Source organism: Saccopteryx leptura, chromosome 9 (assembly GCF_036850995.1).
Source record: "Saccopteryx leptura isolate mSacLep1 chromosome 9, mSacLep1_pri_phased_curated, whole genome shotgun sequence".
NCBI lineage: Eukaryota > Metazoa > Chordata > Mammalia > Chiroptera > Emballonuridae > Saccopteryx > Saccopteryx leptura.
Genome location: NC_089511.1, coordinates 91,514,014 through 91,529,966, shown reverse-complemented (window position 1 = coordinate 91,529,966; position 15,953 = coordinate 91,514,014). Strand labels below are relative to the sequence as shown.

General features: G+C 41.8%; 1 protein-coding gene and 1 pseudogene across 3 annotated transcripts in view; one reads left to right on the top strand and one right to left on the bottom strand.

The window, feature by feature from the left end:
* Positions 1–15,953, top strand: part of ERCC6 (ERCC excision repair 6, chromatin remodeling factor) — a 79,579-nt gene that overhangs the window by 6,278 nt on the left and 57,348 nt on the right. For 2 of the 3 annotated variants that reach the window (XM_066350263.1, XM_066350262.1), the window contains exons 3-5: positions 1,171–1,291; positions 3,440–3,551; positions 9,801–10,524. In XM_066350263.1, coding sequence (XP_066206360.1) covers positions 1,171–1,291; positions 3,440–3,551; positions 9,801–10,524 — 957 coding nt within the window. The remainder of the gene's footprint in view (positions 1–1,170; positions 1,292–3,439; positions 3,552–9,800; positions 10,525–15,953) is intronic. The other variant, XM_066350264.1, reaches the window with a different exon arrangement.
* LOC136381117 (microtubule-associated protein RP/EB family member 1 pseudogene) lies at positions 12,527–13,148 on the bottom strand (annotated as a pseudogene).

The following is a 15,953-nucleotide window of genomic DNA, read 5'->3' as shown; positions in this document are numbered from 1 at the left end:
AACACAGAGCTGTTGGCTGCCCACTGGGGAAGGCTGTCATACAGGTGGCTGTTGGCACTTAAGGACATGTTTTCTATTAAGTTTCCCGGTGTGCTTTTTTGGCCTTGTGATTAACAGGTGTTTTCAAATAGTTGTAGCCTGACCTTCAGGTATGAGGACCTCAACTTTTTGTAATGAACACACCTTTTACGTTTGATCTTAGAAATATGTCCACTGCTTACAGAGGTGACAGCATAGTGCTGCAGTCACGAGGTAGGTTAACACTAGGTGGATGGTGGCATGTGGTGCTTAGCCTGCCAGTAACTGGCATTGATAACATCTTTTTATGCTGAAATCCATAAAGGATATATATAACAGCAAATTACATAAGCATCAAGATTGAATTTGTGTTTTGAAAATTGGGAGCTATAATTCTATGGTGTCTATTTTAGAAGCAGTGTATTATAAGTTGATTTTTTTTCCTTCACCCTACAAAGGGTAATACTATAGCAAATATACTGCTCACAAAAATTAGGGGATATTTAAAAATGAATATGAAGCAATAAAATATCCCTTAATTTTTATGAGCAGTACAGATTTTCTATATAGTTATATGAAAGGAAAATATTGTCACAGATATCTGACTTATGTAAGAAAGTGTTTTAAGCATTTTTAGTACTTTTCCAAATGTTGGAAGACTTCCATAATGGGCTTCTAAATCCCATATAGGAGTTGTTGATCATGGTGGGAGGCTGCACATGCTTGAGGCAAGGGTATATGGGAAATCTGTGAACTTTCAGTTTTGCTGTGAACCTAACACTGCTATTAAAATAGTCTTAAGAAATCATGTATGCATTTTTTCATATAAAAGGACAACTTATTGCATATTGTTTTAGCACAGTCTCTTGAATAAAAAGACATTTAAAATGCCTGTAGAATAAATTAATCTGCTTACAAAGCGGAATGAGCTAATTTAAATAAGCCAGATAAGAGAAAACACTAGTGGTCATCTTAAACTTCTAATAGTCCTCCACATTCTCTCTGTGACCAACAAGAATGCATTCTGGTTTAATTTCTTTTATCTTAGTTAATAAGAAGTAAAAGGGACATGATTTTAGTATTTTTCTCTTTATATTATACTATTAAAAATGTTACCAGGGTGGAAAATAGACATTTTATCTTATTTTTCAGGTCATGCACGACATCCCTAAGGCAAATCAATAAAATTATTGAACAACTTAGCCCTCAAGCTGCCACCAACAGAGACATCAACAGGAAACTAGATTCTGTTAAACGACAAAAGTATAATAAGGTGATTTCAAATAAGACTTGGAAAAGTCATCATTTAGGCTTATTTAATATTTAGGAAATAGCCTGAATAGTACTTTTAAGTTGTGAAACAAATATTTTAACAGAAAATTTTGAGATTTTTTTTCTGCATGTTTAATTTTTTTTCTGCATGTTTCTCTTTAATATCCTCTGTTAAAGAGTAGTTTTAAAAATACACAGACACACTCACACGTATACATACGTACTTGAGAGAAAGCTCTTTTCTAGGCCTTGCATGCCTCCTCACTCGTGTACTTTCAGACTTCCTTACTGTACAGTACCTCTCACCCAGCCTCAGCTCCTGTCTGGTGTGCCGGCCTCTGCCCAGTCCCCTAGTCCAGTGGTCCTCAACCCCCGGGCCGCGGACCGGTACCGGTCTGCAGAGAAAGAATAAATAACTTACATTATCTCCGTTTTTATTTACATTTAAGTCTGAACGATGTTTTATTTTTAAAAAATGACCAGATTCCCTCTGTTACATCCGTCTAAGACTCACTCTTGACGCTTGTCTCGGTCACGTGATACATTTATCCATCCCACCCTAAAGGCCGGTCCATGAAAATATTTTCTGACATTAAACTGGTCCGTGGCCCAAAAAAGGGACCACTGCCCTAGTTGTTTGTGAACTTTCTCTTTCTGCTCAGCTCCTGCTTGCCCTGCTTGTTGACATTATTTCCTGCTGGTGTGGTCGTCCTCCTTCACACACTGTGCTCACTGTTCTGAGAGGCTGGCCTGAGGTGGCGCAGTCATCCCCTGGCCACACTGGGTCTGCCTTTAGAGTGTAGAACCTAAGGGTAGGGAGTATCTCCTACATGTGACATTGTTTATATGAGATTCAAAGCACTTGCTAGAATTTCTTTACACTTTATGAAAATACATTGCAGAAGATAGGAACAACTCATTTTGATTACTTTATTTCTGCCATCTAGAATGATTAACACATCCTTGTGCTTGCAGTTGATTCATTGCAATGAGTAGATTCTGTGCATCTTTTCTTTAAGTTCTGCTAGTGTATAGATTCAGTTCCTCCCTTGCTTTCCATTCACCAGTCCATTATCTTTACCTCATCTTCTCTCCCCAAATTAGCAGCCCAAAAGTCACAGCTAGCAGTGACTTGCAGCTCTTGGCCTTCCCAAATCAGAGAGGGAGCATCTGGCCTCTTGTGGGAGCATGTCTATTAATGTGCAGAGACCTTCTCTGACCTGGGGCTTCTGGTGGGCTGGAGTTTCAGTGAGAGGAGAGGATCAAACTTGAGGCTGTTTTAGGTAATAGTCCAACTCAGTTATATATTCCTGTCTTTCTTTAGCAGCTCTCTGATGTTTAGAGATAGACTCTTAAAGAGAAAGGCTGTTTTAAATAAGATTTTGCTGTGAAAACCTGCAAGAGGAAAGAAATTACAATACATTTTAACTTGGCCTTTATATTCAGCATTTCTGCTTGCCGGAACCTCATACTTGGTATCTAGATATTGGTGATATTGGGAAGACAGGCCTAGTTAACTGAGGAGGCCTTAGGAATGTCCCCATATCTGAGCTTCGGTGATGTAAAGGGTGACAAGACAGAGGAATCTGGGGTGAGTAGGGTGAAAGTATATCAAAATATATTTTTCTTCTAAAATTTTGTAATTGAGTAGAATATTATAAAGGACAATCATAAATATGACAGGTTATCAAAGGGGACTGGCTTTTTCAAATTTTGAACAGTCATGTTTGTATTTCTTACTCCTTTAGCCTATTTGACCTCGTAACCCATGGGTGGTTAAGGTCTGAAACAGAAGTTTGGCAATTTACCCAGTCATAATGGGGGAACCAAATAGAGCAGTCCTACCTCCCAAGTCAGCGGAGAGTCAGTACATGTAGCACTGTACTCGGTACATAGAAAACCATGTCAGGAGAGTGATGGGGGTGGGGGAAGGATGCCTGCCTGGTGGGCATGCTTCGAGGCCTACTTTCTGCTACAAAGGGGGCAGGGGCTCAAATGAGGTTTCCTAAAGTAATAACAATATATGGAGTTTCTGTTTTATTTTTATTTTGCTCTTGATTAATGTTTTTAAATTCTGTGATATTGTCTTTTGTGTTTGACAATAAATCACTTCATTGCTGTTTTCTGTATTCTGTATTTACCATTTAAGGAACAACAGCTAAAGAAGATCACAGCAAAACAAAAACGTCTTCAGGCCATCCTTGGAGGAGTAGAGGTAAAAATTGAAATGGATCATGCCAGTCTGAAGGAGGAGGATGCAGGTGAGGGTTCTGAGGACAGTGCCTCTGTGTTCTACTGTGTTACTGATGCCTGATGCCTGCGGTCACTCCTGGCCTAGGTTTTGAGAAAAATAGATTTCTTTGCCTTGTGTCAAAACTGATTTGGGAAAATTTGATTTGTTAAAGCTGCAGAACCAAATCTCTTTTAAGTTAGAGAATGAAAATAATATTTTAACTCAGTTTGCTGCTGATGTACATCATTAGTATTATGTTTATAGTTAATTAGAAAATTTAACATTCTTATATAGTTAATTTAATAAAGACAGCTAACATCTTGATGAATTACATTTGTAAGCCCAACATCATCATTCAGCATTCATAGAATTGCTTTCATGCATCTTTTTGAGATATATTTGACAGGTTTTCAGGTTTTCCAAACATCAGTTCTGTTGTTTAAAGAAAGATACCTTTACTCCAGTCATACCATGGCCATGATCTTGTTTGTTCACTTGCTGCCTTGGGTGAGTGTCTTTTGGAAAACCTTTTGAGAAAATGTATTAGCTCTGAAATGAAATATCTTTAGTCAGTATGTGTTTAGAAATTGTTGGTAGCTGTTCATTCATTACTTGAAATAAAGATTAAGGCGTCTTAGCATTTAAGCTCCTGAAGCAAATATTTTCTACTAGCTCCAGAAATTTATTCAATAAGACAAGAGAATTATGAAGAATTAATTGAGGCAATAGAAAAAATATTAGAGAGATGTACCTTTAAAGCTCATGCTTCTTGCTGCTGAGGTACCATATTTCTCATTAGTATCAAATTTTTGTTCTTCTCTGGCTGCCTAAAACTCGCTGCTATTTCACCTCCCTTGTTTCTTTGGTAAAACTACCCCAGATGAATAGTTACTTCCTCAAACGCAAAAGCCTCTCTCAGTTTTGCCCCACTGGCCTGTTTCAGCAACTTGCACTTTGCCTCTGGGTCCCTGTCTTTCTTCTCGGTTTCCTTTTGGCCCTCTAACCGTTTCTGTTTAGTTCTTTTTGGCCAGCTTTTCTGGCCTTATCTTAAATGTTGATTGTTCTCAGGATTTTTTGCAGAGTTTTCGTGTTGGACCTCTCCTCAAATAACCTCATCCACTCTGCACAGCTTTTGTGGGTACCTAGGTTCTAGTATCTTAAAATTTATAGACCTGTGGCCTTGCCTTTTTTCTGAGCTCTTGGTTTCTGTTACCTTTCCATTGGGCGCCAGCCAGCACTTCAGTCTTTCCCTCCTCTACCCTTTCTCCATCCCTAGAGCCCTGTGCTCAGTGTGGAGAGGCAGTAAAACAGTGTCTGGGACCTGAGGCGTGTGCCCAGCTCTGCGTTGCCTGAACAGAGACCGTGGCTGTGCTCCTCACCCACCCTAGCATGTTCTGCGCTTACCAGACAGGTGTGAGTATGGCAGGCCTTCATTTCTCTGCTCACATACTCCCCTGAGGGTTCTTTCCCATTCTCTGTATAGCAATCCATTTCAGGTTGTTGTGAGGATTCCCTGATAAAAGAACCTCTCCTGCGGTAGGCTCTGCTCCTCTCTGGGTGAGATGAGGCACTCACTGTCTCCTGTCTGTTCAATGTTGTGCTGGACAGTGTAGTAATGGGAAAAAAGGAATAAAAAGCATAAGGATTGAAGTGAAGAAATATTATTTATGTAGAAAATCCAAAAGAATGGATAATCTATTGCAATTAATATGTGAACTTAGCAATATCATTGACTATAAGGACAATATATAAAAATCAGTCATTTCTATATACCAGCAAAAACAAAAAATAAAATTTAATAAAGATGCTAATTGCAAGAAGAATCAAATACCTAGAAATAAATCTTAACAAAAAAATGTAGTTTCCTACAGTGCTTTCTACGTAAAAAGCTAGAACATGTTACTGAGATTGGAGAAGACCTCAGTGGGGCGGCACTCCGCGGGGATGGGTTGGGCGACTGGCATTGCATTGGTGCCAGTTCTGCTGCCCGTAGCTTCAGTGCAGCCCCAGTGTGGTTCTCGGGGGTTGAGGAGGGGAGTGGGGTGGGAAGTATAGGACCAGGGTGGGAGGAATTGACAAACTGACTCTAAAATTTATATAAAAATTTGTTGGGTCAAGAATAGTTAAGACCATCTTGAAAAAGAACCAAATATCTAGACCTGTTATCAAGCAATAGTAAACTAAGTCCCTGCAGTGGTGGCACTAGGATAGATAGATAGACAAATGAGACAGAATAGAGGGTCCAGCAGACAGACCCAGCCACAACGGTCACTTGATTATGATAGATGGGGAAGTGTAGTGCTATAGAGGAGTCATGTTTTCAGAAAGTGTCCTGAGTTAATCTGTATGAAGGCAAAATGAATCTTGGCCTATTACACCATATACAAAAATAAATTCCAAATGGATTGTAGCTCTGACTGTGAGTGGTGAAACAGAGCTTTCACAGTATAATGTGGGAGAACATTTTCATGTCCTTGGGGCAGAGATTTAATGAGATAGAAATGCCCACTGTGAAGGAAAAGTTCTGATGAAGGAACTATAGTACAATGAGAATTTCTGTATGGTAAAGGCAGCATTGATTGAGAAGCGACAGGACAGGGGAAGACACTGTGATCTGGGTGTCAACCAGAGAACTTGGATCCAGAATGTATAAAGAACTAGAAATTTTTTTTTTTTTTAAAGGCAGACCAAGTATGAGAAAAATGTGTAAAAGACTGGAACATTTTCTTTAAAAAAGGCTATTCAAAAGGTCAGTAAATCTATGAAAAGGTACCATAGTTCATTAGTTATCAGGGAAATAAAAATTATACCGTAAAGTAAAACTATTACCTAACAGAGTAGCTACAGTAGAATGGCAAGAATGTGAACCAATTGAAACTGTCAAAAGCTGTTGGTGGAACTTAAAATTGAAGGCCATTTTGGAAAACTAGCAGTGTCTACTAAAGCTTTACATACCCAAAGAATAAAGAAGTGTTACCGAAGGATGTGTGTCAGAGTAGTCATAGCAACATTCCTAGTAGCCAGACCTGGAAGCTACCCAAATGTCCATTAATTGTGGAATGGAAAGATTGTTGTATAGTTAATTGAATACTCACAGTGATGAGAATCAACAAACTGCAACTGTATGCAACAAGTGTGAATCTTGCAAGTGTAATGTTGAGCAGAAGCAGCCAGACACGAGTATGAACATTTCCATTTACATAAAATTCAAAGTCAGGTACAACTTGTCTTTACTGTTGATAAGTTAGGTCGTTATCTCGGGGTGGAGTAGAGGCTTAGGGTGTCAGTAACTTCTAATTCTTGATCTGGATTCTGATATATGGGAATATTTTTTCTGAAAATTCATTGAGTTGTACATTTAGGATTTATGCTTTTTGCGATTTTTTTTTCTTTTTTAGTGCAGGTTTAATGAGAAACTGGCCCTGTTATTATTAGTGTACAAGAAATAGTTTAAAATATGGATTTCTTCCTGTTAAGCCTTACTTCTTTTGGTATTTTGGTGATGATGGGTGAAGTAATCTTGCCAGAGATTATTAATTTCAACCAATGAAAGAAAGATGTTTCTGGGTTATAGCATAGCTTCCAGTTTCAGTCCATCCCTTCAGCCAGTGAACCTCACACACCTAGCACAGTGCTGTCCAGCAGTCCCTTTGCAGTGATGGAAATGTGAACCTCACACACCTAGCACAGTGCTGTCCAGTAGTCCTTTTGCAGTGATGGAAATGTGAACTTCACACACCTAGCACAGTGCTGTCCAGCAGTCCTTTTGCAGTGATGGAAATGTGAACCTCACACACCTAGCACAGTGCTGTCCAGTACTCCTTTTGCAGTGATGGAAATGTGAACTTCACACACCTAGCACAGTGCTGTCCAGCAGTCCCTTTGCAGTGATAGAAATGTGAACTTCACACACCTAGCACAGTGCTGTCCAGCAGTCCCTTTGCAGTGATGGAAATGTGAACCTCACACACCTAGCACAGTGCTGTCCAGTAGTCCTTTTGCAGTGATGGAAATGTGAACCTCACACACCTAGCACAGTGCTGTCCAGCAGTCCTTTTGCAGTGATGGAAATGTGAACTTCACACACCTAGCACAGTGCTGTCCAGTAGTCCTTTTGCAGTGATGGAAATGTGAACCTCACACACCTAGCACAGTGCTGTCCAGCAGTCCTTTTGCAGTGATGGAAATGTGAACCTCACACACCTAGCACAGTGCTGTCCAGTAGTCCTTTTGCAGTGATGGAAATGTGAACCTCACACACCTAGCACAGTGCTGTCCAGTAGTCCTTTTGCAGTGATGGAAATGTGAACTTCACACACCTAGCACAGTGCTGTCCAGTAGTCCCTTTGCAGTGATGGAAATGTGAACTTCACACACCTAGCACAGTGCTGTCCAGTAGTCCTTTTGCAGTGATGGAAATGTGAACTTCACACACCTAGCACAGTGCTGTCCAGTAGTCCCTTTGCAGTGATGGAAATGTGAACTTCACACACCTAGCACAGTGCTGTCCAGTAGTCCCTTTGCAGTGATGGAAATGTGAACTTCACACACCTAGCACAGTGCTGTCCAGTAGTCCTTTTGCAGTGATGGAAATGTGAACTTCACACACCTAGCACAGTGCTGTCCAGTAGTCCCTTTGCAGTGATGGAAATGTGAACTTCACACACCTAGCACAGTGCTGTCCAGTAGTTCTTTTGCAGTGATGGAAATGTGAACTTCACACACCTAGCACAGTGCTGTCCAGCAGTCCCTTTGCAGTGATGGAAATGTGAACTTCACACACCTAGCACAGTGCTGTCCAGTACTCCTTTTGCAGTGATGGAAATGTGAACTTCACACACCTAGCACAGTGCTGTCCAGTAGTCCTTTTGCAGTGATGGAAGTGTCTGTCTGTGCTGTTGAGCCACATGTGGTTGTTGAACACTTGAAATATGGCAGGTGCAACTAAGGAAAAAACTTAGTTTTCAACTTAAATCTATTTATTTTTAAATTGGATTTATTAGGATGACTCTGGTTAGCATAATAATACAGGTTTCAGTTGCCCAGTACTCCACACATCACATCTCTGTACCTAGTATTGTTGTGTGTTCACAAGTCAAGTCTTCGTCCATCACTTTACTCCCTATACTCCCCTCCACCTCTCCCCTAAACTGTAGCAATCTCCAGGCTGTTGTCTGTGTCTACGAGTTTTTTCTTTCGTTTTCTTTTTGTCCTTTTTTGCTCAATCTCTCTACCTCTTCACCCAACCCTCTCTTTCAACAGCTGTCAACTGTTCTCTCTATATGAGTTTGTCTCTATTTTGCTTGTTAGTTCATTTTGTTCTTTAGATTCTACATATGAGTTATAAGGTACTTGTCTTTCTCTGACTGGCTCATTTCACTTAGCATAATAGCCACATGCTAACTCTTCTATTGGGCAGTGCAGATCTAATATTTATATTTTACCTCTCTAGGAGCACGATAATTCTTTAGATGTCTGTTCTTAGTTTTACTGTCTCTTGAAATCAAGTCTGCCTGAGTGCTGATGATAGCAGTGACATGGAAACTTGGGAGATTGCTTTCTCCCAGGTTACTCTCTTTTTTTTTCATATTTTTCTGAAGTGAGAAGCAGGGAGGCAGAGGACAGACTCCTGCATGCACCCAACCAGGATCCACTCAGCAAGCCCACTAGAAGATGATGCTCTGCTCATCTGGGGCATTGCTCCGTTGCCACCAGAGCCATTCTAGCGCCTGAGGCAGAGGCCATGGAGCCATCCTCAGCGCCCGGGCCAACTTTGCTCCAGTGGAGCCTTGGCTGCGGGAGGGGAAGAGAGAGACAGAGAGGAAGGAGAGGGGGAGGGGTGGAGAAGCAGATGGGCACTTCTCCTGTGTGCCCTGGCTGGGAATCGAACCTGGGACTTCCACAGGCTGGGCCGATGCTCTACCACTGAGCCAACCGGCCAGGGCCAGGTTACTCTTTAACTGATAAGGATACATAGCTAAATTTATCTATCTTTATGTTACACATGCCTAGGTCTGTGTTTGGATGCACAAGAGTATATTTAGAACGCTATATTTTGGAAAAACTTATTGAGAAATCACTTTTTGAACAGGAGTGTATTAAAACTGGCATGAAGAATTTTACTGTATTCATAGATAATATGCTTGAGTACATTAATGATATATTTTTTAATATGCATTATTTGGAGGTGCCTACTATTTATTGAATAAGTGAATCTATTTCTTGTACTCCTGGGAAGTTTACACTAGTGCCCACTGCACTGTCGTCCCTCTTTCAGAAGCGGGGCCATCCTGTCTCGGCAGCATGCTTATGCCTGTTCAGGAGACTGCTTGGGAAGAGCTCATCCGCACTGGCCAGATGACACCTTTCGGAACCCAGATCCCTCAGAAACAGGAGAAAAAGCCTAGGAAACTAATGCTCAATGAAGCATCAGGTTTTGAAAAGTATTTGGCAGATCAAGCAAAACTGTCTTTTGAAAGGAAGAAGCATGCTTGTAATAAAAGGGCAGCTAGAGAAACGCCTGCCTCGGTCACTTCTGAGCTGAGCCCAGCGCTCAGTGAAAACAAACCAAACAGGAGAAACAAAGTGCTCTCGAAAACAGACAAGCGCTTGGAAAAGCACATCAGGAAACTCCAGAAGAGAGCTCTTCAGTTGCAGGGGAAAGTAGGGTTGCTGAAGGGCGGGAAACGCCGGGAGTCTGACGAGAGGCCAGAGGCTGAGGGAGACTCTGAGGGTGGTGGGTCTGAGTATTTGCCCATGGAGGAAAAGGAGGAGCCAGAGGAGACGGCAGGGGACCCCTCCACAGGAGACACTGACTCGGAAGTGGGGCCTGGGATCAAGCGCCTGAGATGGCAGAAGAGAGTCACAGTGCAGGAGACCGATGATGATGATGACTCTTTCCCAAGTGTTGGGGAAGAAGCTGAAGTCGCCAAAGGAGGAGTTCGGAAAGTAGTGAGATGTCGAGACGATGGAGATGAAGAGTATTATAAACAGCGGCTAAGGTCAGTCTGCAGAGAGTATTATAAACAGGTTGTACTGTTTGCTTTATATTAGGCAGCAGGTTTATTTATAAATGAGAGGTCTAGATGCAGCTTAATATATTAGACCCCCGTTTATCCAAAGTTTGGACTTCGTTAGCCTGCTAGAACCATCAGAGCCCCTGAGTCCTTGATGGAGATGATCCACAATGCTTCTGCTTCTGGGTCTTCAGTCTAAGCAAATGAGCCTAGGGGAGACGTAGGCAGGAGGAGGCGTGGAGGCCTGAAGCATGAGCTGTATACCTTCATACCATAAGTGGTTCCCTGGGACAGGGTCAGGGAGGAAAAGGTTCACTGACACAGCATATGCTGCCGGATGGTTTGGTTTTTCTTTTGAAGCAGGAAAGTAATTTTAGAGGACTTGCCTTTCAATCAAGAGCTGCAATTTAAACTTCAGCATGTGAAAGAATAAACTTGGTTTCTTAAATCTTCCCTTCTTATCTTGAAAAACTATCTACAGAGTCATGAACCACTGTCGTGTCAGAGATGTACTTTGTGTGCACAGCGTACCTTTCCTGTTCACTGACATTTTTTTCTGCTAGAGACTTACTTTGACTTTTATTCCCATAACTTTGTTGGTATATGATGCAAGTAAGATACAAGATAAAAGGGAGGATGAACGTGTTCCCTTATCAAGTCAGTATGTCATCAAGGTCCATCCATGTTGTTGTAAATGATCCGATGTCATCATTTCCTATGGCTGAGTAGTATTCCATAGTACATATGTACCACATCTTCTTTATCCAATCCTCTAATGAAGGGCATTTTGGTTGTTTCCATGTCTTGGCCACTGTGAACAATGCTGTGATGAACATGGGGGTGCACGTGTCTTTACGTACCAATGTTTTCGAGTTTTGGGGGTATATTCCCAGTAGAGGGATCTTATTTTAGCAATATTTGGAAGATGGATGATCAGAGTAAAGCCCCATATAGTTACAACATATAAAGTGAGTTTTTTTAAACACTTAGAATTTAGTACTATGTACCCAAGCTAGACCATTTTTTGAAATACAGAATTTTATTTGGAAACTACTTAATGTAGAAAAAAAATCCTGTCATGAGAGACCAGGTGGAAAATGGGATCCCAGTGAAATGGAATTTTAGTACAACAGAACTCTGAAAGGCTGTAAAAGAGAAATAGTGCCACTGTTATTTGAACAATGGCTAGTGACTTGCATTTTTTTCATTGTTAATTACTGAATCTGGGTTTTTCTCTGAATTCCACACCAATCATGCACTATTTATCATAAAGTACCTGTTTTCTGCATACAGTTTAGGACTAGCTACTTCCAGAAACTAATCCATACAAACACTTCAGGGGCTGAATAGTCTTAGCAGTGGGTGGCACACATTTTGCAGAATCTGCCTGACCAAGGAACTGAACTGGCTGTGGGCAAAGCAAATGAGGGGTGTTAGGGTTGGAATAGTTTAAATATTAATAGTTAATTCAGACATGGTACTATATTTTCTGCAAAGGAAAATTAACATTAGTAACATGCTAATGAGTTTTATCTCCAAAGAGACTAGTGCACCGGCAGAGTGTTCTGGTAACAGTGGAGAGCTGTGGACAGCAGGTACAAAACGCCCAGCCTTGCAGACCCTGAAGTAGCAATGGCTTCATTCTCACTCCCTTTATCAGCGATCCAGAATGTACTTGTAGCATGGTCACCTGCCTGCTGAACTTCTACTCTAGCAGCAGAGCCAAAGAGGAGTCCCCAGTGGGTGAGGAAGCAGAGAAACGTGTTAAATGAAAACTTAAAAGACAATAAAATGGGCTACAACCCCTGTTTAGATCCAAGAGTTAAAAAAAAAAAGAAACAAAAAACAAGAACTAGAAGTTTCAGTTATACGTAATTAGGAAAATTGTTAAGAAATGCTCAGTGGAAGTCAGACTATTCAACTCAACATCTCAGGGCTGGAGAGAAAGCACAAGGCCTCTAAGAATACTAAAAGAGGGTTTTACAGTTCAGTGCAGACTTGGAGTGAAGATTTCGGATGTTGCTGGGGGGGGGGGGGGAATCCAGGCCATTAATACTCTTCTTGTTCCTTTTTCCCCTTGTGGCCCTTCGTCAGGTGTCACAGAGCCTTCCTCTGTGCCACGGAGTATGTCCCTAGTCCTCTACAGTTAAGGGTTGTTCTACCCCTTGTTCTCCTGGCAAGTCACTTCAGTGTTTTAGCTTTCCAGAGTAGAAATTGCTCTCTCTCCAAGTTCCACAGTCAGTTTCACTGTGTTGAGGTGGTTGGTGGCATCAGGTCCCCTGCTTCATCGCCCCAGGCCCACATTCTTTGTCACCATGCCTGGGTCAGCATGGGGGTGGCAGTGCTTCTGTGTGTGGAAGTGGGCCTCTGTGAGGCTGCACGGCTGGAGCGAGAGGTTTCTGCCAGTGGTTCAGAGATGGAACAGTGAGGGACAGAGCTACTGCAGTTCTTTGACTTTGTGTGTCAGCTAAAGGTCAGTCATTTCCAGCATAGTTTGCATCAAAAAACTTCTTGAACCACAGAACAAATTCAAAATTGTCCTGAAACTTTATTAATTTGTTCACAGGAATTACTTTGTCCACACCTATTCTCTTAAAACCTGCTTGCATTCTGTCTGGGGTTCTGGGTTGTGTTCATATTCTGCCTTCACTTGAAGTCTCAGTTCTTTTTTTTTTTTTTTTTTTTTTTTACAGAGACAGAGTCAAAGAGTGATAGGGACAGACAGACAGGAACGGAGAGAAATGAGAAGCATCAATCATCAGTTTTTTGTTGCGACACCTTAGTTGTTCATTGATTGCTTTCTCATATGTGCCTTGACCGCGGGCCTTCAGCAGACTAAGTAACCCCTTGCTCGAGCCAGCGACCTTGGGTCCAAGCTGGTGAGCTTTGCTCAAACCAGATGAGCTCTCGCTCAAGCTGGCAACCTCAGGGTCTCGAACCTGGGTCCTCCGCATCCCAGTCCGACGCTCTATCCACTGTGCCACTGCCTGGTCAGGCTGTTTTTCAGATCTTGACTAGTATAAATAATCCTGCAGTGACACGGGTGCATATATTCTTTCGAATTAGTGTTTTGGGATTCTTAGGATATATGTTCAGAATTTTTATGACTGGGTCATAAGGCAGCTCCATTTTTAATCTTTTGAGGAATCTTCATACTGTTTTCCACAGAGGCTGTACCAGTCTGCATTCCCACCAGCACTGCAGGAGGGTTCCCTTTTCTCCACATTTCTGCCAATGGTTCTCGTTTGTTGATTTATTGATGATAGCCATTCTGACAGCCTACACCTTGTTGTTGTAACTTTTTTACATTTTTTCCAGTCTTTGAATTGATGTATACATGTCTTTCAGTTGCTGTAATTGTTATCGGCAGTACAAACACTTTTTTCTTGGCCCTTTTAAGTTAATCAGCTTGCCCATGATCTCACTGGTAAGAGGTAGAACTGGGATTAGGAAGCAGGACACAGTGTTGTGTAAACACTGATTTCCTTCCTCTTGTGAATTATTTGGGATGTGCAATATCTAGATGTGACCAAAAGGTGGTGCCAAGAGTCAGCACACAGCTGCCTACATTTCCCTGACCAGAAACCGAGCCAAAAGAGCCAGTTCAGAGGGATTTTGGGGAGACTGCTAGGGAAGTATACCTGACAAGCATGGGGTGGACACAGAAAGAATTGACCTCATGGTCTCGTATAACCTGAACCCATAGTCATGATGCCTGTTGATGTAACTAGTTTTTAATACATTTTTGATCTAAAGGTTTTCCTTTTCTTTTGCCCTGTTTTACTTTATTTTACACGAATAACTTAATTAAAAAGGACCGATGACTCCATTCATTATGTAAATCTTACAGAATATCTAGTAGTCATTTGGGAAAACACTGTCTTCACTGTCCTCCCTCTTGAGCGTTGGGGCTTTATGACCAGGGGTGAGTTGGATTCTGGTATAGAGGGTTTGGCTGTGTACACGCATAATTCTAGAAGTGGAAGACTCCGCATTGTCAGATGCTGAGAGGGGTCAAATTAAGGATGAATGTTGAAAAAGTCATGGATTTGGAGATGTGGAGGCCCCATTGACCTGGGCAAGGGTCGCATCAGTGGGGGGTGGGAGGAGGTTGTACGGTAACAGCAGTGACAGCTGGCCTTGTTGCATGTTTATTGCTGTGCAGAGCTTCATGTCATGTGGTTCGTTGGTGTAATCCTCACAGCCCCATAGGGGACCTTAGCCCTAAAAAGCTAGAATAATTTTGAGTCTGACTGGTTTAGGTCGGGTGAAGCAATTTGTCAGCGTGATCTGAGTGATGGACACAGGAAATCATTGTTTCCGCAGCTGGTTCTCCTGTCCCTCGATGTAGACAAGCTGCACACTTTGTGCAGGCCCCATCCTCACCTGAAATGCTGCTGAAGGCCGTGTCCCTAGGACCCTGCTCTCAGGGGCTCTGTCTTCATTTTATTGTTTTCAGGGGCCTCTTTCTTTTTTTCTTTTTTCTTTTTTGCCTAGAGAGCCCTCACTCTGCGTTGGTATTACGCTGGTCTTTCAGTTGGGTCTCTGTGTGCCCTGGGCAGCACCTGCAGGTGGCAGGGAGACAAAGGCCACATTATGCACATGGTAAATGCTTGATTTGCATATACCTTCAAACAAACAAACAAACCTACCTCATTTGATTCCTAAAAATCTGAATTTAGAAAAAGTTTTAGGTGGACTTGTTCCAGAAACCTAAATATAATAAGTCTCTGAGAGTTAATTTCTTTCTCAAGAAACAAAACTCTCCTTTCTTTGCTTTCTTCTAAGAATTTGTGTTTTAAAGGGAAGAAGAAGTTACTCCCTTGAGGAATTCTCTTAAGAGTGTGTCTTGGCTTCCTGTAAATGACAAAGCTAGGACACAAGTGAAGGCTAATTTTGCTCTGTGCTCTGCACACACCTCTCCTTCTCTGCTCTGTGCATAATTATCTGCATCAGTCTTAATTTACTCAGTGTGACCTGGACTCCTCACGGAGGGCGTTTCATCTGCTGAGATGTGCCAATTAAGTCTGCCCAGGTAGACCATAAAAGGGAGGTAAAGAAAGTATAACATCGAGTATCTCAGTTGAGCAAATTAGAGTGATCTGTGAGGGACTCTTAGCTGCCCGAAATAGAAAACCAGGTGCACTGCAGAAGTGCAGGTGTTCGGTACCCAACCTGGTTGGTGCCTCGAATATATTTTTAAAAATCAAATGGTGCTTCTGTTGTAGACTTTCTTTCATGGACATTGCAGTGAGTGGGGAATGCTCCTCAGACTGAAATCTCACCCTGTGTTAGCAGTGCTTTAACTGTGTGACAGGAGCCTTCTCCTCACAGCCAGCACAGATCTGCTCCAGGTGTGACAGCACTTGCAATATAGAAAGAGAGAGCAGTCAGATAAGTTTTGAATCAAGAAG